At 41.3% G+C, this 26,247-nt stretch overlaps 1 protein-coding gene across 3 annotated transcripts in view; it reads right to left on the minus strand.

The window, feature by feature from the left end:
* Positions 1-10,643: 10,643 nt before the first annotated feature.
* MPP7 (MAGUK p55 scaffold protein 7) overlaps positions 10,644-26,247 on the minus strand; it is a 915,371-nt gene continuing 899,767 nt past the window's right edge. For 2 of the 3 annotated variants that reach the window (XM_085631773.1, XM_085631772.1), the window contains one exon: positions 10,644-14,458. In XM_085631773.1, the coding sequence (XP_085487899.1) occupies positions 14,279-14,458 (180 nt within the window). In that variant the 3' untranslated portion in view covers positions 10,644-14,278. The remainder of the gene's footprint in view (positions 14,459-26,247) is intronic. The other variant, XM_085631774.1, reaches the window with a different exon arrangement.

Here is a 26,247-nt window from a genome sequence, read left to right on the forward strand (position 1 = left end):
CAGATGGGCGTGGATGGGCCCGCCCTTGGCCCAGACACGTCCTGCACACCGCGGGAACCACACAGTGCTTAAGAGTGCCAAGGAGACTTGGCCATACTCTGGGGCTTGTGGTCTTTGTGGTCCTCTCCTGGACCCAAGGCAAACACTGCGTCCTGCACCTCGCGGCTATTGTGACTCATGGTAGTACAGTTAATGATCTCTCTCCAGGAAGGTTTCTCTTCCCACCCCAGATCTGGTCCAGTAGTACAGAACTGGGAGTTCTGAATATTCTTCTTAACAATCTTACATAGATACTTACAGAACAGTATAATAGACAGTGAAACAACCAGCATAGAGATGGTTGTTCTTCACATTGCTGAGAAGGAAGTATCCTCCAGAAAGGAACTTAGGGCAAGATGTACACATTTTTACAGAATCGGTCACAAACTGGGTTGCAAGTGCAAAAAGTTTAATTCTCAATCTATTGAGTACTCTAAAATAGAAATTTCCTAATTTGTAATAACGTACAGAAAAGAACAAACCGCAATTTTGTAAATGATTTTAAGGAATCCTTAAATTGACATTGAAAATTTAGATAAAATGAGAGGCAGTAGGAGACACACCATTGATTGGTGTACATCTGGAATGTTTTAGGAGGTAGTTCTGGATCTTCTGGACAAAGTATGTTTTCCGCAGTCATGCGAGTACTAGGAATAGCAGAGTCACTGCTCATGTCAATGATTATGTTGTACTAATGGCTGTGGTGAATGTTGCTGGATACAGTTCAGTACCCGATAATGTTAGTTACACTCTTAGAGCACCACAAACCAGTTGGTCCTGGTATTTTTAATTTATTATTTATTTATCTTATTTATAAAGCGCTCTATCACCTAACAGTCATCCTGGGGCTTACATTGAACGTGCACGTCAGAGTAATGCTACACGGAAGACTGACAACAGTTTATGCTTTGGGATTATGCTTTATTCCCTTCTTCTGCTCAAATTTGTGCATGTACCTATAACTAAACACAGTAGTACCTATAACACAGTAACCCATTATTTTATATAACAAATATTCAATTTATATTGGAATATTATCTCTGAAGTAAACTATAAGCTGTAACGATAATATTAATTTGGGGAATTTCAGCTTTTTTTAGGGTTTTTTTTACATACCACCTGACCTCGATTTTATGATCAATTCCTGCAGCCCATTGCCTTGAGCTGCGCGAAGCTGGGATTGGCCACAGGACTGGCAGCTAACCTACTGCGGGCAGCCAATCTCGATAGCACCCAACTTATGGCCAGGCATCACAGAGGTTGACCACAAGGCTGGCCTATAACCAGGCTCGGCACGAACTTCATGCAAGTGCCCATGCCTTGCCCCAAAACTGCAACCATCACCCAACTCCTACTGCACATAGTGTTCCACTGTATTCAAAGAGTTGCCTACAGTGCTGGTGCCCAAACCATCATCGTAGCTGGCTTAGGGGGTCTCCAGAATCCTAGAGAAATCATTTAAAAAAAGAAATTGGTGCTCCACAGCTGTGCTTGGCCAACCCTTTTAGCCATGTGCAACGGGGGTTGGCCACAGAGGGGTGGCTAACTCCTTCTGTTCATGGCCATAGCTGGATTTTCAAATCTACAATGGAGGATGAGAGACACAGCTCATAAGTTCCATGCTTTTATTTGTTGCAATTGGATTTGAGAATCCGTGGAGGATACATGGATTAATAGATCAAATGCATTTAAAATTGGACCTCTTCATGCCCAGACTACATGCTTATTGCTCAAGATCTACTAAAAGGATTGACACCTCACCAAGCAAAGGTATTCCTTTGTGCAACATGCTACTTACATGCCACATGTACTGTAATTATGAACAGCATACAATGCAGCTTTTTTCTGCACTGAGGAATCAAGAATCTTATGGGAGTTAAAATATTGCTTTAGCCCCATTTCGACTCATCTGCACAAAACTAGCCATTGAAGAGCCCAGAGTGGATGAACCTTTTTTAGGAAGTTTTGTAAAGGTTCATCAAACAGCACCAAAGGTACTAGCAAAACATAAAATGCCTTTAGAAAGGAAAGTTTGACCTAAAAATAACCATTGCGGCGGGGGGAGGGGGGGGGGGGGTTCTGGTGTGTGTGTGTATGTGTGTATATGTGTGTATATATATATATTCTGATCCAAGCACTACCTTTTAGCCAAATTTGGGGTAATTCCGTTCAGTAGTTTCGGCTCTAGCCTTGCACAAAGTTTCCTATGGGAAATTGATTGTCACTCTTATTCTTTGAATTTCTCAAAAACTACTGAACGGATTTACACCATTAAAAAAAAAAAAAAAAGGTCGCTTTCTGAACCAAGCTCTACTTTTCTGCCAAATTTGGGGTAATTCTGTTCAGCAGTTCGGGCTGTGGCTCGTCGCAAAATTTCCTGTGGAAATTAACATGGGGAAAACGCGTTTTGGAATCCCCCCTTTTTTCTCAGCCCCAGCTTGATGAATCAACCCCAAACTTTCAGGATAGGAGCTGACCTGGATAGAAATTTTTTGGGAGAATTTCGTGAAGATTCATCAAACGACGCCAAAGTTATTAGCAAATCAAAAAATGCTTTTCCTATGGAAACTAGGTTGTAACTATAACTACCTACTGGCGACCGCCAGTAGGTAACACATCTAAATATATTTATGCATATCCCTTGCGATGATCCTAGAAGGAATTCAAAGCGGCACTCCCAAGTTGGAAAGCAGAAAAGCTTTTTGCTTCAAGTTGCGCAAACAGCATAAATAGACATGGCTAACTCGTTTTGGCTTGGGCCTTCCACTGCAGTAAATATATATATATATATATATGTTTTTTCAGAAGGTCTTTAAAATAACATTGTTTCTATACATGACAAATATTACGGCAATCAAGGAGGTAGATTTAAAGTCTCTAGTAGAGCAGCACATTCTGCATCAACACAGAGATGCTTGCTAAGGTTTTACAGAAAAAAGCATAAGAAAGATTTAGACACTGGTGCTCTAGAACATAAAACAACATTCCAACACAGGCAGCCAACATATGTCGTTCCATATTTTTAACTCAAAATGGCAAAATCCTAGCACAAGTAGCCAGCGTATTTATTTCAATAGGTTTCATTTGGTGACATTTAGAGCGTAATGACAATTGTGGAGCACTGTAGTGTGCAAAAGATGTGCCCAAAGAGGCGCTGAGCCTGCGTCCCTCACATAATCCTAAGTACAGGACATCAGAAGCAGAAAATTGCTTGTTACGAGCACAGCGGCGCCGCGCCCCCCCCCCCACACACACCGCGGGAAAATTACCCCCGCAGGGAAGGGGTTAAACACAGCTGCATGACCTGCCTTTCACCCAACCTGGCTGCTGGAGGCAGTCATTGTGATGTCAGAGCTCAACTGTAATACCTTACTGCTCTTGTGCTTCTGGTTATTCCATCGTTACTAGATGTGTCAAAATTCTGTAATAAGGAATTCGAGTTGGGCATTTATACATGTATTGCAGGCTCCCATTTATTATAGCACATAAACACTGAACAGAATTTACATAACGCACAATATGATCAAAAGAAAAGACTTTTGCAATGCATCTCCTTATCCTCAGTCCTTTAAACCTCCTTGTTCTGAAATGTACATGCTGTCTTTTAAAGGAAAAAGGTCTAAGATTACAGAAGAGCTTTTCTATTTCTCAGGTTGTATTATTTGGCTGTCAGCTTCCATTGAAGTGTTTTACAATTTAGCATAACAGAAAACATCATCAGGGAGGGTTTTGTTAAAATATTTTCAATAAACAATGTTCAGTATTTTTATTTGCCCTTAGAAAGCTTTTTCTGTGCTCCTCATTAAGTGTTCATGTTAGTCTTAGAAGATGCTTGATACTTTTCTAATTCTTTGATTAAAAATTAGATGATATTATTTCTGACCTCACTGATCCCAATAAGGAAACAGCCCAAAGACAGAGTAATCCTGTTTTTATATATCAGGTTGCTTCTCTGTATGGCATGAACCTGAACAGAAAGAGGGAAGAATGGAACAAAGGCAAGGGGATAGAAAAGAAACATGCTCAGTCCCTACCAGTAATGTGTGCTGTTGTCAGTAGCTGATGCAGGCCACATAGGCCTTTGTCAGTGTTTGTTTCATTTTCTTAAGGTTTTTAACAAACATGTTAGGGGAGCTGACGGGCTCCCGCCAAAATGAAAACAAAAAAAATTGCCTAAAAAATATTGCTTTGCACTCAAAAAGTACACTGTCCTAGTCTTTCTAGGCACTAAACTAAAAAACGTTGTGTGAGGATGTGTTCCTTGTGAAGAGCAGAATGCCATCACTCTATTTCAAGTTATCCAGTGGCTGAAGTGGGCAGACTCATTGCCCTATGATGTAGAAAGTGGAATAAAAATGTGAATTACACAACAGAACAATGGATGAGGATGATTAGCTGAAAACCCCTACAAGTATATTTTACATATAATTTTAGCAAAACTAAAGTGCTTGGCCAACAACACCAGACCTGAAGAATCAGCTCCTGCAAAGTTGTCACATGGTTCTTTTCTGGTAAAGCTCCTACCATCTTGACTTATTACCAATAGATATGATTTCCTCTAAAGACCTCTTCTACTTCGTAAAGGACAAATAATGTACTTGTTTAAATCTACCAAATGGATTTTTTTCAAACCCCTCGGCTTCTCCCTACTAGAAGTCCCTAAATGATGGTTTTCTCTTCTTCTCAATCTCTCTCTAATTCCCACTCTCCCCTCCATTTATACCCTGTTCCTTGTCTAATCTCCCAACAATAACTCTTACCTACTTGCTCTCACCTTGCGACTGTGGCTACTTTATCCACCATGATCAGTCTTTTTTGTTTTTTAGGTCGAGCATCAGCGTGCATGCACTGTATGCAAGACCTACTGTAATCACTCACACTGAGGTTCACTTGTGCGTTGCTTTTATTTCCTGGTTCCTTATTGGTTGGTGCCCCCCCATACCTCACTTCCCTTTTTAGGAGAGGAGTACCAGCCAACTACAGTTTCCTTACACTGCAGGTGTTCATGTATTTTAATGGGGACTACCTATTTATTAACATTGCGCCCGCTTCAATTAGGAGAGGGTATAGGAAAACAAGGGTACCCCGATAAGTGAACCTGGGGTGTGTATATGTTTTAGGTGGCCCTAAGGGTCCTTATATGTAATTAGTGCTCCCCAAGGGAGACACTATCAGGGAATTGTGTATACAACGACAATCATGTTGGAGTATCTAATAATGTACAATGGGAAGCAGACCGTCATGTAAGGTAGGGTATTTATTAGCAAAATACAATTGACATTTTTAAAGTAATATTCAGGTGCTCACATAGAAGTGAAAAAACCGTCAAGTGAAAGTGAGGGTGAATTAAAAACTTGACATAGCATTGACAACAAGAAAATGGAACTCCACACGAGTTAACAAAATGCAGGGAGTTCCTGTTGTGGGGGGGGTCGACGATGTTTCGATCTCTTGTCATTGAGATCATCTTCCGGACTATAGGTGAGCAGTCTGAACTGGTTACAATGGGAGGCAAGAGCAGTGGGGTCAATCACAGCTGCGAATCAAATGGTAATTAGTTCTGTAGTGACTCAGGGTAGGGCATAGATCAGTAGTGATCCTGTCTGTTCCGTGCGACCTTGGTGTCCAGAGCACATAAGGGAGAGGAAGAATTAGTTTGAATTGTCACAGGGTAGTGCCCGAAGGCCAGCGCGGGAGCTGGAGCCCAATTCGCAGTCAGAGGGGGAATAAACGGGATATCCACTTGGCTTAGTAAGCTGTGGGTCTGGTTAGTGGTAGGATAGTCAAGATGCATATAGCAGCTCAGGTGATTAGTCCCATAATCAGCTTTAACCCCCTAAAGGCATCATACAAATATATACTGTAAGTCTATTGGCTTGGTCAAAGGTTAAAGAGGAACAAAGTACATGTTGAAATCATCATTTTGTACTTAAACGCAATCAACAAAATTAATTATCAGGTACAAATGCACTTGTTCCTGTAAAAAAACAAAAAACATATGCACTGAGACCAATAAACACTGTCAGCATTAGTATTTCAATAAAGATTTTAAAATGAACAAAACATGTGCCTGTGTGCTCTTGCAGACTTTTAAACCATGAAAATGCAATCCTAAAAACAACCCCTACAGGGCATCACATTTTGACTACATTAGCATGCAACCATAGACTTAGCCCCTAGAGGGCACTTCAGAACATGCATCTCCTTTACACAGTTTCAGGGAACAATAAATGTAACCATAAACTAAGCCCCTAGAGGGCACTGCGCTTTCAGCTGTAGAACAAAAGCTACAGCCTTGAGAGTACTTCGAAACATTTGGAAAATCCTGGAGGGGTCCTGTATTCTCGAACCCTCGCTGCCCCGTGCAACCTGCACCTCTGAGTGCACTCCCTGCCCACTCCCCCCCTTGCGCCCCGCACCTCCGTGTGCAATCCCTGCTGTGGGGACCCTGTCCCCCCCAGACACGGGGAGTGGGGAAAATACCATTACCATTGGGGAGAGACCAATGCTCCCCCATCCTCCCTTTGCTTTGGGGGGTGTGGATGGGATCCCAGCTCCCATTTTAGTAGAAACAGCTCGGAGATGGGTACCTGATCATAGCCCCAGGCCCTGGCCCACCCCTGAGGTAGATTTAGAAATTGCGGCGGAGCCCCACACGCTTCATCACTGAATAAGTCAAAGATCACCAAATGTTAAAATGTTACAATTCTGGCCCGGTGGTCCGCATTTGGGCTCATTTTACTCCTGGTGTTGAGCTCTAACCAACCAGGGCAATTGCAGAAGACCTCCTTATCTCCAAAACAGTGCAGTCCTCACGGAGCTGGTTCTTCTGCAAGGTGCCAGCCTCACTAGCCTCTGGGGGGACCCACTGGTCCTTTAGTCTTTTTTGGGCATCAGGGGGTTCTTCCTTCCAGTTCTCCATGATGTACCAGGGTCCAGCAGTGAAGCAAAGAGAAATCACCAGGAAAGAGAGTCTACGACAATTCTGGATGACTCCTAATTACAGATATTATTATGGAACATGCAGAACTGATTTTCCCGCACAGGTTACAACCCAATTCGACATGCCACTGGTCTCTGTGTGGCAAAGGGAAGTAAAACTGCTGTCCAGGGCAGTTTTCTCCCTATGTGTATTATAAAGTATCACTACAGACAAAAGAGTCAATCAAACTGACTTTCCCTATTAGTGTACATTAACATCATAAGGCCTACCCCAGGTCAAGAACTATCCTGCAGAGTCTCCACTGCGCCAGGCTTCCTGTGCGCAGTTACCGGGCAGAGCACAACAGCAGTCTTGCACGTACTTATCCATCTATCCAGGGATCCAGTCATTAATGTGTGGGAAGTGGAAAAACGATGTTTTGGTCTCCTATGTCAAAAACACGTGAAACCATCCTCAGGACCATGAATTTTAAAGGAGTTTCATGTTGACCCACAATAATGAATATCTAATATAACAATTATAACAAAAAATTATTGATAGAAGTACGCTTATATGTAGGGATAGATGGCCGTGTAATTAAGTGGGTTGCTCATGTGTTGCATTGCAAACAAATGGTGAAGTGTTAAAAACGTGTAAGACAACGAGTATCCATATAAAGATCTTGAAAAAAATGCTGGAAATTAATCCATGGTGATCTACTATTATAATGTCATTAAAATTGGAGCGATAACAATGCTCAAGGTATACACACATTTAGCAGAAAGTAGTCAGTTTATGCTAATAGTTTATAAAAAGCTAGAGATATGAATAAATTCACCAAAGTTGCACCAGCAAGAACAAAGCCGCACTCCAACTGCAGGTAAGGAAACATCCTTTATTTTGACATAGCAGTCAGCTTCTCATTCCGTTTTTATGTCCCCAGGCTTTACGCGTTTCAAGGATTCTATACTCTTCGTCAGAAGCCTTTGATTCAAATCGGAGTGTTCTGTGCATCTCCCATGTTACCTTGCGCGCTTTTCACTTTCAAATAGTAGCCTCAGGTGTGCCCTTGATATTCATTCTCACTGTTGCACGCTGGAAATTGTGGTCCTTTTACCGCACTTTTACCGCCCTTTTTAGTGACTTCAAAGATAACGGGAGAAGAGGAAAAACGTTTAACTTGTTGCATCATTATTTTGACATTATTCTGGAAACCAACTTAAATTGATTATTTATTGTTAAAAGTTATTTAAATTTAATCTGAAACATCACAATTCTTAATGTATATATTACATCATTTTGACTATACCTTATGTTTTCTGGCAAATTTCAGCGTTGTGGTGGCACAAACAAATACCTCTAGAAGACAGTGACTTGTGGTAAAGTCACTGTCTTCTTCAGGTATTCATTTGTAAGTGATTGAGAGAGATAGGTTGAAAAGATCAATGCATCCGCAACTCAGGATGAACATGTGATGACAGATGACAATAGAAAGACTAACAAGAAGGTTAGCAATAACACCTTAACACCACAGATTTTCATTTTGTGGCTGCTTTTAACATCTAAGGCTGTACAGATAAAAAGAAAACACTGGCATACAGTCACCTTACACTCAACACATCACTGGCCCTCCTCTCTCTGCTTGCTAAAGAGGCCACAATGTAATTGGATGCATAGGGACAAGCATAGGCAAGAAAGAAATCCAAGATTTACACATTCATCACAACTAATAAAACTGGAATTTTAGAAGCTTAAATTGAATTATGTGTAATGACAAGATAATAGGAAACTTTTGCCCCAGCCGTAATAATAAAGGAGCATTCATGATAAGATTTCAAGACACTGAATGTGTGGTCTATAAAGTAAAGATTCCAGGGTGATTTAAGATAAGACAACAGAAACATACTATCAGGGCAGGTTTAAATTCTGCAAAGAGCTTGTGATAGTGTTCCGTATACAAATCATCATCCAAATATATTTACATGTCAGGGAATTGAGAACATTAAACAGGGTGCTAGGGATGGAGAACAAGACATGCAACTTAACTTGGAGTGGACTTTGGATTCCAAAAACAGAACACCTAAGATGGGAGGATAATCTCAATGATGACCTTGGATGAGCAGGATATGTAGATGAGTTTCATCATTATGCAATTTACTGGACTGAAAAAAAAAATTGTTAGATGGTATACCGTCTTATTTTTGTGTTGGACTCTCATTTAATTAACATGTATTCTGTACTCCTGTTTTAGTGAGAATGTAATGTTTACATTGTTCAAGCACTGTTAGTCATGATAGCACATTCTAGAGAACGTAGTGTGGCAGAAGCGAATATTTCTAGAAGAGATGTAGAATTGTTGATTTTCTTGTGCTGAAAAAATGGGTGGTACCATGCAGTATTTGCCACTGCAGTAGACAGTTTTGTTTCAAAGTCTTGGTCTACATACTGCTACAGACATCGGCCATAAACAAAGGGTGGTCAGAAGGCATTGCCTGGGGGGTGGGTTAGAAACACAATATGGTTTTTTTGTTAAAGGAACGTACCTTTTGCTGCTGGCCGCCTCCAGCGTCAAGTCTTGTCACGCCACCTCTCCTCTTCCTGCCTGGTCCCAGCAGCCCCTGGGACAGACTCCCTTTCCAATCCCCGCACTGATTGGTCTGAGTGGGCAGGAAAGACGCACTGCTCAGACCAGGGAGTCTGAGGGGGTTTATCCAGCCCTGCTTCTCAATGTGGCTGGGCTGGAGACAACCTAACTGCACATGTGTGTTCTGGTTGGCCTGAGACAGCCAGCCAAACACAGATGGGTACTTAGGGAGTGGAGTGCACTGGTACGCCTCCTACCTCCACACATGCCTCAGCCCTACCTCTCCCAACACTGTGGCAGGCAAATGTAAAATAAAACTATGCAAGAACATCATTTTATTTTACATTTGCTGGCTCAGAGCCAGTCAGTGGGGTGACACTCCTCCGTCATTGCGGAGGAGCCGCCACTGGCTAGTGAGCTTTAATTAAGGCATATATCTATGAAAAGTCTTGTGTTTCTTTGCATAACAGCATCCACACTATGATGGTATTATTGTGTTCAATGTCCATTGGACAGAGCACAGGAATAGTCATTGACACTCAAAATTGCTCAACGTTATAAAGTTTTCTGTAGTGTTATCCAAATATAATTTTCATTATATTTTCTCATATCAAGAGCTCAATTGATACGATGCATACTGGGATAATTTAATATGAAGCTTTCTACCAATACCACAGGCATAACATATATCTCAGACAAAATAACTTAACATGTTAAATTAACAAAAAAGGGATTGGCCCCAGTCTTACTAGTTCACTTTCATTTCACCACACATACTTATTTCCTAGTATACACTAAAGCGAGTTTAGGACATAACTCCTTTTTACACACACTTGTAAAGGTTCCAGAAAATGAAGTATTTACAAACCAACCGTTTGAAAACTAGGTGAGTTTAGAAACTAGTCTGGAAATGTTGAGCATGTGTAGTCTAATAATTATAGAAAACATTAGTAATACTGTTCCTTTGATAACGTTTCAAGATGCAATGTGCTTAATGTTTAACTTCATTGAACTTCTTTCAATGACCTCAACAATTCTGTATTTTTTGTATTTCTGTATACTAGAGTATAGTAACAAAGTCACGTCTGTAGTCAGGAATGTGTAATGTCAATAATTTATTCTGTGTAACAAGATAAATTCCTGTATTCAAAAATGACAAACCAATGAAGTGACGGTGAATTCAAGTTTGGCGCTGAATACAGTAGTACAAAACATTAATAGCATATGTCCTACTATAATGCACAGCAAATTACAATACAATAAAATACCCTCATTAAAAAGGAAAGACACATAGAATTATCTAGAAACAGCTCATCACATCTTGATGAATCTTCAAACTTAAAATACGATTTGCAAACATTATCAACACACCATAAAATATTAGAACAAACAAAAAATAAAATATTTGATCTTATAATTAAGTGTTTTTAATAGTGACTCTGATCACTTTTAAACCACAGCTGCTTTTGAATATGGGGAGACACCAGCCGCACGAGCAGCTTCTGGAGACTTATTGTACCACATATGACAGCCTCACAGAGACCAATGGCTTCCCCTGAGTGTGTGACTTTTTTTCACTGCTCGGCCACTCATTACCACATCGACAAAACCTTATTTTCTGGTTAATTTGGAAACTGGGTCTATCCTTAACACAGTTGCAGAAGCAATGCTCTTAGCTGCCTCTTCTCCACTGATGAAATAGGATAAGCCATTAACTGCTCAGTAAGAGAGATAAATGCCAATCCGTGGCAAAGATCAGTAGGACAAAGGCGATTGCGTTTAGTGGATTGTAAATACCAGAATAAGGACACAAAGATAGTGCATATATGGTTTGTGAAAGGTTATCTTCATGCCACCTTCAAATTTGGGCTAAAGGAGGCTGCAAGTGTCAATTATTATCCCCCTCAGGCTAAGCTCGATTTAGAGGTGGCTAGAGCCATGTCCGCCTCTTCTTCCCAATACTTTCCAAGCACCTCTTTCATCAGGAAGTAGAAACTGGTGCTCTATGAAGAGCAGGCTAGAGGCTGGTAGTAAGCAGTACCCTTCTTGTTCCCCTCTTCGCTGTGAGAAATCAAGGGGCGACACGGTTTCACCCCCTCACCTGCTAAGACACACATCCATGACCATGTTGGAATCACTTAGGGGTCAACATGCCTCCCGTTTGCAGGACCAGGAACCCTCTGCTGTGGAATTCATTTACCTGGCAGATCGACACTGATGGCCCAAAATGTATATGAGGTGGCGGCCTGGGTAGCCGGGAGGCAGTTTGGCTTCCACCAGGCACCAAGGAACATGTGAGCATGCTACTAAGGGCATTGATGTAGTGTACATCATGATCATCTAACCGTTTCACAGAGAAAAAGAGGTTTAGCATTACCCCAATCATGTCACCATGATTTTCTGCTGTTTTGGTATCCTATGTATGCAGAAATATTGACATCTTTAGAAAAAAAAACAGACTCTTTCGACCGATACGTTTTCGAAAGCACTGTATAAACGGATCCCAAAAGATCAGGAATTTATTTCAATGTTGCAGCTGAACATTTACAGTAAGTGTCAGGTGGGTGGCCTGCACATGGATTGACCAATGAAAGTTTCTAAATAACTAAATTATATCATGTCATATAACAGTATATGTCCTTTAAAAGAAGGGCTTTGCAATGTTGATTCTTTCTACTGCAGTGGTCTAAAGCATACACAGTAATATCATATGCATTTAGGATGCACAAAAACGCACCAGTGGCTAACCTTTAAATTAACTAAAGTATATAGAGTATATCTACATGGAATGTTGTGAATCATTTAAACATTCATATTTTCAATGTGCATTTACCTTCCAGTTTTTAGAAATGAACACATTGACATGAACTCAAAAAAAATCTGTGTCCCTTTTCAACCGTTTTTCAAAGAAATGAGGCTTCACTAAATTCTTGTCTCTTTCAAAATCACAAAAGTTAAATTCTCACTGCATGCAATTAAGCTTTCTGTGTTTAGACCACGGATGTGGTGGGCTTCAGTGAGCACATTCCAACACAGTGTATAAATTGCAAGCAAAGATTACCAATATATTTTACAAATATTACACATATTCGGAACAAAACTTCTCAAAAGACTTGCACTGCACACCCCATCAGTAGCTAATGATAACACGCAGGCAATCATTTTTTGCATCAGTGCATTTGCATTGAACGTCTTGAGGTTATATGGAGGGTGTACCGCAGTGTTCTTCAACAACCCTTACCACAAAGCACAGTTTAATGGCATAATATATATATATCACACATCGCAGAAAGTAATAGTCCAGTTCAGTTCCAGTAAATGTTCATAACATGTTAATTATGCAGTCGTTGAGACACCTGTACACTGCAGTAACAGCCAAACCATTAACAGCCATTATCCCGGCCATTTTAATGGTCAACTTGAGTTAATGTCTTAAGGATAAGGAAGTGTCTCTCTAGGTTTAGTGTGCAAGAAGGTCTTTTTAAAATAGCAAAATGTTTTTCGCTGCACTTCACAGAGGCCGACTGGATGTTGCATGTTCTATTTTTATAATAAAAATGGCTATAAACACATGTGGTACATGGCTTTCAAGTCACTATCGTGTCATTCATTAATCACAGTTGCGAAATCTGAATATCTGCTCCTTTCACGCCAAACACCAGTTAGAATTTAAAATGACTTTACTGTCCTAGTCTCACTAATTCATCCCAAAGATCGGCCTCTCACAAAATGCTAACATTTAGTATTTAAAAAAAAAAAACCTACACAAGCAACCGCTATCTTATGGGTATACCATGAACCCCAGAGGAACAGTGGACTCCCTGCGTCATTCCCTACACGTTCTCACGCCAGGTGAGCGTCCATCAAAGTGCTACAGATTATTTATGGCGGAACTATATACAAGTAAAATAAGAACCAGGAAATTCGATAAAACACAACATTGGAGAATGTCCACGCGGGCCAAGGAAAAGACCTGAAAAATGGTAACAGTGCATGCACATCTTCGACCATGATAAATGCGTTTCTTCGATGTCTTGCCTTTTGAGCATTTTACTAGTAACATGTTTTAAAACGAGGCTTGCATTTTCAAAACAAGCTCAGTTCTATCTAAAAACACAGAAGAAAGCATGCTACCTCTGAATAAATAATTCTGACTGATGACTACAAATTTCTGAGTTGTCTGGTCGTAAGTCTGTGTTGCCGCCATGTTGAACAGAAGAGTCACATTCATTCTCGATCTAGAATTCCCCAAGAACTCACCGAAACATTGCATTCGCCATCCTCTCCCCAGAGTCCTGCAAAGCCTCTATGCATCTGAGTTCCAGGTGTGGAGCACTTTCACAGCATCCTGTAGGTCTTGACTTGCTGCTAGTTACTTCAGTAACAGTCAGAGCATCCTAGCTACTCAGGAGGTGTCAGCTGGGCCACCTCTTCCAATGAAGCCATCCATTCACATCGTTTGAGCTTGTTGGTATTACTCATCTATTAAGGTTCCCATATAGCCCATTGTCTGTTCTGAGAAACCTAATCAGAGTTTGATCCAACATTCTTTATTATCCATAGTGGCTTAAATATGATTGTTTCAAAAGAAGGATACATTAGACCGACTGCTCTTTGACTCCCAAGGTAAACAAGAAAAGAACCAAACTTCCACCAAAAAATGGCACCTAGGTTAACTCTAATCATGCACCCTACTAGGAATAGATTGTGAAGGATGTGAGCCGCCTTCTATGCTAGGAGTGGAGCCAGCTCACTGGGACCCAGAAAGTGTCAGTTTCAAGCCTGTCCAAGGCCATTTTCAGCTCAGTGTACGCTGTGGTTAGGTCATCATTTACTATGACCTGATCGAAGAGATGATTGTATTGACTTTCAATCAACTGGGCAGACTTCACCATCTCTTGAAAATCTTCCTCCTGCACAAAAGACAACACATGAAGACAGGCATTAAAAAAAAAATCAAATTCATCAGGTGGTTTCCCCTAAATCTTGAGATGATTTCACTTTAATTTATGTCTTACCCATTTCTACCATGAAAGAACTAATTATTTACCAGTACACAATTTCCTATCAATAATAAAACAATGAAATGCATAACCACAGCAGTTCAAACAGGTTAAGAGCATGAAGATGGCACTGCATGAAGGGCTAACGCAGCTTTTGGAATGGGCGACATCAAAAACTTCAATTCCCTGGCTAGTAAAAATAGATGTGAAAAGCATTTGTTGTAGCAGACAAAGTATTCCAATTGGTCAATTTCGCCCTTTCTTTTATCTTCCCACATCCTCACCGCCCTTTGCTACAGATTCTCTTCTGCTTAAGCCTCTGCCCTTCAAAAGGAGTGGTCTATATTTCAATTGCTCTCTGGCAGTATGACCAGGGGGGTAACACAAGCCCCGCAGTGCGGGGGCCCCCAGCTGCAGGGGGCCCCCTCAGCCCAGTAATAAAACCTGAGCGCTCCGTATTAAATCCGGATCAGTGGCCCCTCTGTGTACATTGCAGGGGGGCCCCTTAAACTTTCGTTACGCCACTGAGTAAGACAAGACTTTGGAACTCAGGTCTATCGGCTCTGCAAACCATCTACTATATTGCAAATTGTGAGTAGGAAGTGAAAACCTTTTGGCTTCAAATGCATTTTCTATATAGGCCTTAACATTACAGTCTTCGATTACCGACCTAAGAAATGCCTTGACATTCCACAATGGATATCCTCTTCTTTCTTCCTTCTGGGCTAGATACGCTCTCACCTCACATTATTTTTCTTTTACCTGTTCCCCAAATTGTGGGGCTTTGCTGATTTTCTGTTCTTATCTGTGCCTTAGAACACACATGATCATTTCGCTACCCTTGGTTCCCCTCCCTGTCTCTTTTCCTATCCAATGGTTGCATGCTTACCTATGCCCAATTACATACACTTCCCTCTCGTTTCTCACCCCCCCTAATTCCTTAAACTGATTTTCTCTCTTGTAGGTATACTCAACTAAGCAAACTTTTACACTTGGCTGCAATTACTGCCACTTTAGTATTGGTAGTAATACTTCACTTTCATACCTATTGTGGACTTGCACTAATGTGATTTTATAAACATATGCCCAAATTTGAAAAAACTTAACTGTTATCAACTTCGAATCTTGCATTCATTGAGCTGTCAAGGCATGGACATTTTCTTCCTAAATTTAGCATCTGAAAAACACTCACTTTATCCACACGATAACATCACTCCCTTAAACGATTTCACTGATGCAAGGCAAAGGGTGGCCCAGAGGCCCTTTGTAGACAAACATTCAACGAAGCACCAAGAACAATGCAACAACTGATGAATATTTCACTAGGAACAGCCAGCGATCCCAGGTGTGACCCGGCAGAAACAGAGAGGAGGTACAATCTTCCTTGACATTCTTTGTTCACCTTAGACGTTTCTTCAGTTGATTTAGCACAGTATGAGGGGTACATTATATTCATGTGTGAACTGTACTAATATATATTCAATGTTTGGTTGAACTTTGTGCATATTAAAATTAAGTTTATATATCATCATAGGAGAGTGAAATTGTGACGCTATTTACAGGATTGATTAATATTTCGCATGTATTTAGAGAAATCATGTAATTGTGCACGTATACAATGATTAGCAGGTAAACTAAATGTATTCACCGTTATAAGATTCATAGAAAGGCCTGTGTAACAAGTGCATATTAAAGAACGCTCTTAGGTTAGCCAGAAACGTAGGCCTAACTTTTGTTTTCTTAAAGGTTTCATTTCTCCTCGTTTGCTCTTAGGCTAGGGGCTAATTCAAATGTATGTGTGTAGAAAGTTTTCCTTACACCCCTACTGCAGGTGCAGGAATTTGACCTCGTTATTTCAGATTTAAGAAGATACATGGGAGGAAAGGACGGCCTTTTAGGAGCTCGGACAGAGAGAAGGGAGGACACCTTCCAAGCCTGGTGAAACTTGGGAACCAAGGTCGGTGGACAGAGCTGTAGAATTAAAGGTGTTCACTGAATAATGTACCATGTGACCCGTTAGGGATGGAACTGTCTTTTTGTATTAGGCACAGGAACAGATTTGCAGGACTTCTGCTTTTGACTGAGGAAGGAGAGCATCTTAGAACGAGCTCTGTAGCTTTATGCTACTTGACCCATTTAACTTGAGTGTACTTCTTCGGAAGTCAACACATGCGGACACCTTTTGGGAAATTCTTCTGGGAAACTAGGAAGGGATGCCCCTTTAGAAGTAGAGTAGGGACAGATTATTCTTTAATTCGGAAATACAAATGAAAAAGGATTTGGGCACAGCGTCTATACTCCGCTCTGTACTGATTTTGGAATTTATTGTTAATGTGCTTATTGTGCCGTATGAACTATATTCGTAGATTGGGCTCGGTTATTAGTTTTTATGTATCTTTACACCTTGATTTTAAGGTGTCTATATTTTGTTGTTCCTGGCTTTGTAATAAATCTACAAAAGCTAAATTTAGAGTTCGTAATTATTGGAAGTTGAAGGGAGGGGAAATGTATAATTTATAAAAATGTCTTCTTCCTTCCACACTTCTTAGCAGGCAATAATGACCATCGGCCAGTCAGTCCTGAGTAAATCTAGGACACAGAATTCGGCCTCATCAAAAGCAAAGTACCACTCCTTGGAACTTGCATACCTAAAACATAGAATCTCTAAGGAGCATTTTACTAACCTGCACTCATTTTAACCTTGATGGAGGTCATCAATAGGGTTACCCTACCACAATTTTAACCAATCAATTAGAGGGGTGTGGCAGAGATGCGCGGTGTGGAAATTACATGAAGTGGAACTGTGCACCATTAGTTAGGGTCATACTAGCTCATGTATTTGGCAACATCAGGGAAACAGACTGGGTGGTAATAGGAAGGATTTTGACAAATTGGTCTCCGTTCCCAGTCTTCTTGTCCATAACTATAGGACACATACTCAATTTGTATCATCCAACACATACGTTTAAATTTTTTACTGTTTTGAAAAGAAACACAGAACAGTTCTAGGAGAAGATTCAATCGTTTCCCTCACGGCGACGGTCTGCTGCATAATGAGTCTAAAGTAAAACTTTATTTGAGGGCCCTCTGGACGATAACTACTGTGTGATCTTGAACCCTAAGAGGAGAAAAGTGTACTAAGCATCATGAATTATCCTTTGTTTTCAGGAAAGGCGATACACCTATATTAACTGAGGATCTGCACGGAAGAGTTGGGGAATTCCAGAGCATTACCTTTTCAAAAGAGATAGTAACCCATATTTTTTTTTTATTAAATATCCAATAATATAAAGAATTATCTATCTTTGACCTGCAAAGGCTACAGAGTAACAGAGAAAAAAGCTACTTTCAGCAACCTAACAATATTTCCGATGATTGCGTTACCTTTCTACAGATTCATCACTTTGTGAATATCTTCCAGGCAGCACACTAGAAACAGAAACAATTTTGACAGCAATTGCTCTACTGCATTGCCATATGGCACCATACAGACTCAGTGACAACTGTCTGCCCAGGAAGGGATGACACCTGAGTATATAAGGTGCTGAATGTACGGCAGGTGCCATGTCAGTTCCTAATTCTTTCTCTCTGTTTTCTAGAGGCAAACGTGGAGGGAGAGTAAACAAAGAGAATCAGTCTTAAAGATAACCCAATGCGAAATAGTGCATTTAGTCACTGCTTTGCTCTTTTTGGCCCATGCACAGCCCACAAAGAGCTAATCACCCACTCTGTCCTGTTGAGTGCACCTGATGTAGTATGATATTACACACCTGAGATCCTGGCTTTGGGGCAGCCCCCCAATTTGTTGGGATTTAAGCGGAGGGAAGATAAATGGAAAAGTGATGGATTGTTCCGGGTGAAAAGCAGAAGCCACTTATGAAAAAAAAAAAGCAGGCAGGTAAGAGCCAGTTTATCCTGGTAGAACAGGGATCTCCAAAGTCAGTCCTGAAGGGCCAGATGCATGCCAGATTTTTAAGATAATTACATTTATCTAAATGGAAATATGCTAAAAATCTGGTATGGATCCGGTCCTCCAGGACCGGCATTGGAGAGCCCTGTGGAAGAATACTGTTAAAGGTGGTTAAACCAAGTTCTCCGACCCTACAGGCTAAATTCATTACCACCAAAAGACAGTCAGAAGTGAAACAGAGCTACTGAGATGCTATGAGAAATGTCAATACTAGATTCAAATCCCACTGAGGAAAAACAAATAGAGTGGGAGAAAAAGTGAACCTTTGAGAAGACACACTGCAAGTGATGACTTAAAGAAGGCAGTTGAGGGGGTCACATGAAGAAGACTAGCCACTGTTATGCTCAGCTGGGCAAGAGGAAGGGTAGAAGACTGGAAAGGCATGAATGAATGGCTTTCAGACCTTTCGATGAACACCCCTGAACAAATTTATATGTATAAATGGATGTTGTAGTGAGTTTGCCTGCAGCTTGAGGTGGTAAGCAAAAGGTAGAACACTGGTGCTGCTCAATCTCCACTCATGCAGCCACAGCGTTTGGGAAATGCACCTTTGACTACTTAGGGCTTACTCTTAACGAGCAATATGGATGGTCACCTCAGATTCACAAGTCCAAACTCAGACTGGAACATTAAAGTGATGGCACATTAAAATGATGGCCTTCTGAGAGCGCAGAAGAAATCCAGCTTTCGTCAGGTAACACCTACATTGCAAATTTACAACTTGGGAGGGGTCTCTCTATGGTGGGGAGCTCTGGGGACATTCTAATGTCAATTATCTGGAGTTGATGGAAAATCGCTTTCTACAGCTTCTCATTAACCTTCCCCATAGCACTCCACTGGTACCACTTCACTTAGGTCTTGGCATTCGCTCACTAAACCATAAAATAAAACTCAGACCCTTGTTTTACTGAAGGAGGATCTAGTCCTCAGTAGACCTATTACGCTATCGGCTGGGCTTGGAAGAGATTCTGAAACTTTACGGGGCCACCAGAATTCCTTGGTTGGGGCATATTAGGAATTCACTTGAGGAGATCGGAAGTGACGACGTGGGCTCTACCGGAAACGGCCAGAGGCATTTCCAAGTCTATGCTCAAGGAGCTGTATTGGAGTCACGTAGACGGTAGATTGCACCAAAATGGGGGAGGGGAGGGGGACAGGTCATCTAACTTCTACCTTTTTGGGATTTAAAGACACATATCTTCTGGAAAGGTATAAAGACATAATTGAGACTCCGGGTGCTAAGACATTTTATATTTATTTCCGAATTGGGACTTTGGCACTTCAAACCTTTACGGCATAGTGGCAGCACACACTTGTTGATGCTAAATCTGACCTAATTTGCCCATTTTGCCCACTGGTTAAGAAAACTGTAGATCATGTCTTGTAGTTTTGCTCGCAGTATCATGCACACAGGAGGAAATGGATTCTGCCGTTATGCCATAACTTGGGCATTTGGGATTACAAAATTGCAACCAGGGTACACAGCTCAAGTAATTGTTTTTGCTGTCTCATGATTTCTTCTATATATGTGGAGACACAGACAGAAAAAGACTGCCCCATTGCCATCCAATACATAGCGCTTAATAGGTTTGTGTCTTAGATGCATTCCACTGTCATTATGTTTTTGCTTTAATGGACTGTGCAATAGAAGATAATCTGTGAAGGAGTTGTTGGATGAAATTCACTTTGCATTTTAAAAATGTTGTGATGTTTCCCCCCATATGCTGCTAGTCTTAACTGTTGGTATTTACCCCTACATGCTGCTAGTTGTAACTATGGTAATACAGTTTAAGTATTTTAATTTGATGCTTTTTATTGTTTCAAGTTATTGTGTTTGTTTTTATGGTAATTGTTGAAATACAGCTTAATTCTGATGATGACCACAATTTCTGACAGATACCATGCTGCTTCAAAGGCAGTGTGCTACATGACTATGACTCCCTGAAAATGTAATTCTAGACATTGCTTTAGGAACAATGAAAGATCGGAACATTTGGCACAGTCTTTTTTTCAGCTTCTGTGGCAATGTATAACAAGATCAAGAAGAAATAATTCTGTCTGGCCTGCACCTAATTTGAAGTCAAATGCGAGTAAACTTAACTTACCTGGAACACTTGGAAAGGAAAGTGGACAGGATTATTTGTTATTTGAAAGCAATATAGTTTAAGAATGGAGTCTCTTGCTGATCTCCTTGTATAGGGTTATGCTACCATAAATAACCAATAGTTTGTTTTTATTGCATAACAAATCAACAACTGCTTTGAACCTTGCCAGCCTCTGCCATTTCTTGATGCTAATAGCGCTCAAGTTATTTTTTCCGCTTTTTTTAAAATCTTTCCTTTTCGTTTTTAATTTTTAGAAGATGGAAACCTGTTCATTAGGATGTATTTGAAGCTCCTCCAATCTATCAGCAACTATTCTATCTCCACATACCAATTTAATTAGTAAAGTCTGCTATTTTGAATTCTAGTTTTTCATCGCTCTAGAATGCTCGATCTCCTTAAGCTCTGAGTCCTCAAATCTCTTTGATACAGCTCTGATCATGATGTAGCTTTTCCCATGAATTAGTTTATACTTGAATGACTGTGGACAAGACAAATGGGAAAGGGGATTGTCCTTTTTCCTGAGCTCCTTTTTGAAAAAAAGTAACCATCACTTGTGCACACCGCTTTCCCTGGGCGTCGAAAGGGATTATGTTCACTTGACTTTATTCAACTAATTCAGTTGTTACTTCACATACTTTTCACCACAATGCCATGATGGCACAGCTCGCCCTTTGGATGAGTGCAGTAATGTATCAAACATGAAATGCTGAACTGCAACAATGTAAATAGAAGAGACATTTCCATGCTATAGATCTTTGGCTGCGTGTACCCTTTGCTCTATATCTGATTGGTGAACATATTGTGGCCCTTATTAGGAGTTCGAGGGTCTGCCTGCTGCATTAGGACTGTTGTTGTTGGACCGCCACGGGACCGCTGCTGTCGCCAGGGATCCATGATCCCTGGAGATGGCACAGCGTTCTGAGGCCCCTAATATGCTGGCGATGTCACTACAGCACCGCCAAGCATATTAGAAGTTCCCTCACCACCACACTTTTCATGGCCGTGAGGAAACAAAGGGGGCCCTACATGGCCCCCTGTTGCCCCTGCACCATGTGGGGCCCCCTGTGTGCATGCACCCCCAGTTCCTGGAGGGTATGGACTTTCCAGTCTGTGCCTTGCAGGAACTGCTTTTGATGCTCTCATTGCGATGCCCTTTCAAAGACACCGCAGTGGGGCCACCAAAGAACCGCCCACCAAAATAAAACATAAGTCGTACTCTGGAGGGTGAACTTTAATGGCTTTGCCGGTATCGGAGCGGGTCAGCCCCGCTCTGAGCCCGACAAAGTCATAATAAGGCCCCAAGCACCCACAGAGAACAAATACTTTAAACCAGCATTTCCCAAACTGTGGTCTGCGGACCCCCAAGGGTCCGTGACACATTCCCAGGGGATACGCGGGACTCGAGTGCCTCCCGTCATAACGGTCACAGAAAAACAAAAACACCCATGCGCCACAAGAGCTGTGAATGACAGCGCAGACGCAGCAAGACCACAAACAATATCTGGCCAATCACCCTTCAGATTTAGGTGCAAGCTGAAGGGTGATTGGCCTTAATTTATTATTTGATTCTGCCTTCCTGCCTTGGAGTCGCGCTCACGCAGCAGTGCGTGTCCCCTTGTGTTTATACCAGCTCCAAAGCGTTTTGCGGCGCAATGTACCCTCTCCACTTTCTGCCCTGAATGCAGAGTACAGCTGTGCCTCATGTTTCAAGGCTAAGCAGCATTCGGCACCTCGGGCCGGCAGGAGGGCACTTCACCCTGGAAATCAAAGGGAAACACATGAGTGTTTTACAGCTACACAAGGGGAATTAGCAGCAGCCTTTTGATAGGTCTGACTCTAAACATGTGATGAGCGATCAGCTTGTTATATGCTAGTAGCAGTGAGGTTCATTTCTGCCGTCAGGGTTGGTTTCATGGAAAGTGTAGCTGCAGTCCAAATAATTGAATTTTAACATGGTTTATTCATGGCACATTATACAATCTATGCGTGTAAGCTTCATTATCAAAACCATATTTACCCATAGCGGTTGCAGCGTGATTGTCATCTTATCAAACTAAAGTACTTTCCCCCACAGGATACACAACCCTGCCTTGATGACATACGCATAAGTTTAAAGCGAATGCACGCATTAAAAAAGTGTTTCATTTTTATGTTATCAGCCTCATCAAAGTGAAAGTGAATAACGCTATAAAAATCCAAGTTGCTTTTTCTAGAAGTGCGTATGTTAAACACACTTAAGAGGGTCTTGTTAATCTACCTCCTGCTCCGCCCCGCCCTATCACTGAATAAATGGAACCCATGACTTCAAGGGGCTGCACGCGTATTTTTATTTTGCTCACTATGAGTGACTCAGTCATGGAGGTAGATTTGCCATTCCTGAATAATTGTCATTCATAGCTCATGAAACTAAAACAGGATTGCTGCTCCTTGAATAGGCAGAAACCAAAAGCCTGCCACTAATGCCAAGTGCGTTGTCTGCCATGAATGAATTAAGTACTTTATGTTACGACTAGAAAACTGTCAACCGGTTTACTAATCTGTATTGCTTGCATTTTGCTAACTTACGGGTACACAAATGCACTTAAAATAACTTAATACGCTGCACTACATAAAATCAGTGTTTGATCCCAAGAAGATTAAAGTGCTTCATTGCTGGCATGGCTTCTCACCTACTGAAAATGGCGCATCAGGGCCGAATTATGGTTTTTTTTGGGTCTATGGCTGCTGCGGGGGAATGACACATGTTCAGAGTGTAAGTTACCGTTACTTGGCAGGCAGGTAAAACTAGATGCAGCCAGGATCAGCAGTAGGGTTTTCACGCTGCTGTCCATTTGCCCACTTTCCATAAGCCCTTGGGTGAACTATATGTGCTGTCAAGCTTTCATCCTGGCTTATGAGGGGCGAAACCCTAAAACCGGTCCTAGGATGCTTGTTTCCGGTCCAGAGTGGACCTGGCCTGGCTGTTCGGGCTGGACGGTTCCCATTGGGCACACGGTCAGGACTGATTTGCATATGACTGGGTTCAAACTGGAATGGCATGGGGAGCAAAGAAACAATGGATTTAGGCCCAGATCTCTGTATTGAGGTTAAGGTTTTACTTCCTTTCCCCACCACATATTTATGTGAAAAAGCTTTCTCAGATCTTATGTATCTAAAAAATAAATACAGAAATCGTTTGGAAAACGTAGAATCAGACCTGAGGATTCAACTTTCCGAAATAAAATCAAACATTGAAAAGTTAGTCACCGAGATGCAGCACCTTCCGTCCCATTGAAATGTTTTGATTTTTGCATATTTTTTCAATATAAAATAATAAATGCTTTAGTAATTTGAGTATTTGCTTGGTGTGTACGGTTTTGTGAATTTTTTGCGAATTACTGTTTTAATTTTTGAAATTTTTATAGTACACTTTGCTTGGGGGTCCCTGGCTTCCAGTAGTTATTCAGTGGGGGTCCTCAGGAGTCAAAAGTTTGGGAACCACTGCTTTAAACAATTACATTTCAGAGCACAAAAAAAGGGGAAGACCAAAAAAAAAAAAAAAAAAACTGTCATCCACGACCATAAAGAACAACTTCTGGGTGCAGGGATCTAAACATTTTTTTTAAATAATGTTTTTGTAGCCAAAGAATAAAACACACTAAATTTCTCCTTACATAGACATCTTTCTTTTATAACCACCTATAATTGAGGAACATTGCAAATCTAGGGGAAAGTAAGTTGTGTTGTATTTGAATAGTTATTAGTCTATCAGAATACAAATATTGCTAATGTTCTCATCACTACAGAGTGATATCAGTCACGTGATAGTTTATAACCCCATACATCCTATGGTCCACAGACTATCATTGTCTGTTTTGATTCTAAAATACAATTGTTAAAGTTTGCATGTATATATTGGTGTCCTTAGGGCATGGAATTAAGTCAAACTGACCAATAGAATCAAAGTTTATGTGTTGATCTTTCTCCGGAATTTTATCTGAAGTACTCTTTAGATTTCAGATGGTGCAGAGCATTCGATAAAACAAGAAGCTCCGTACCTTTCCGAATGTTAAATACTTTTATTTGTGAAAAATACATTTGCTCTCCACAGCATTACAAACACACCACTTTAAAAGGATTTTTACGGGAAGATCAGCACAGCTCATGTGAACAAGATTAACAAGCATTTTCAATGCAATAGGTCTCGCATTATTAAAGTTTGAGCTGTTGGCATTGCTAATAATAATGCAACACCAATAGCAGCTCAAAGATTCAATAATGTGAGACCTATTGCATTGCAATTGTTTTTTTTGTTGTTTTTTTATATAGCACGAACTTGAGTGAAAGGTGTGTATTTATGTTGCATTGAGTACAGTGTAATTATGTGTTGTGTTATTATGTGGCACAGAGTGGTATTGTGTGGAGTGTATTTATCTTGCATTAAGTAGAGAGTAATTATGTGACGTGCAATTATGTAGTACTGAGTGGTATGTGGAGTGTATTTATGTTGTATTGAATACAGTGTAATTATTTGATGTGTAATCACACAACCACACGCACACAACCACCCACACGCACACAACCACCCACATGCACACAACCACAAACACAGCGCCCACACACACACAAAACCACACACACACAAAACCACACACACACAACCACCCAACCACACACACACAACCACCCAACCACACACACACAACCACCCAACCACACACACACAACCACACAACCACCCAAAACCACACACACACAACCACCCAAAACCACACACACACAACCACCCAAAACCACACACCCACAACCACCCAACCACACACACACCCACAACCACCCAACCACACACACCCACAACCACCCAACCACACACACCCACCCAACCACCCAACCACACACACCCACCCAACCACCCAACCACACACACCCACCCAACCACACACACCCACCCACCCAACCACACCCACCCAACCACACCCACCCAACCACACCCACCCAACCACACCCACCCAACCACACCCACCCAACCACACCCACCCAACCACACCCACCCAACCACACACACCCAACCACACACACCCAACCACACACACCCAACCACACACACTCAACCACACACACTCAACCACACACACACAACCACAACCACAGACACACACAACCCCAACCACACACAACCACAACCACACAACCTCCCACACACAACCACAACCACACACAACCACAACCACACACAACCACAACCACACACAACCTCCCACACACACACAACCACACACAACCTAACACACACAACCTCCCACACACACACAACCACACACAACCTAACACACACAACCTCCCACACACACACAACCTCCCACACACACAACCACACACACACACACAACCACACACAACTTAAGGGAATCGGGTAACGGAAAGAGAAAGAACTCTATCCAAAATCACACGTTTTCAGTTCAGTCAGAAAGTATGACTTAGCCCCAACGAGTCCTTGTTTTGTAGCTAAGCAGATAGTCAATTATTTCAATAAGCCTGACGCGACATTAGAAAAAGAGACGCATAGTGCAATTATTAGGCACGCATTGTTTACCTTGTAACCGCGTAAATATTTGCAGCGCATTTTCATTTTTTTTACCTTGTAA

This window comes from Triturus cristatus, chromosome 10 (genome assembly GCF_964204655.1).
Source record: "Triturus cristatus chromosome 10, aTriCri1.1, whole genome shotgun sequence".
NCBI lineage: Eukaryota > Metazoa > Chordata > Amphibia > Caudata > Salamandridae > Triturus > Triturus cristatus.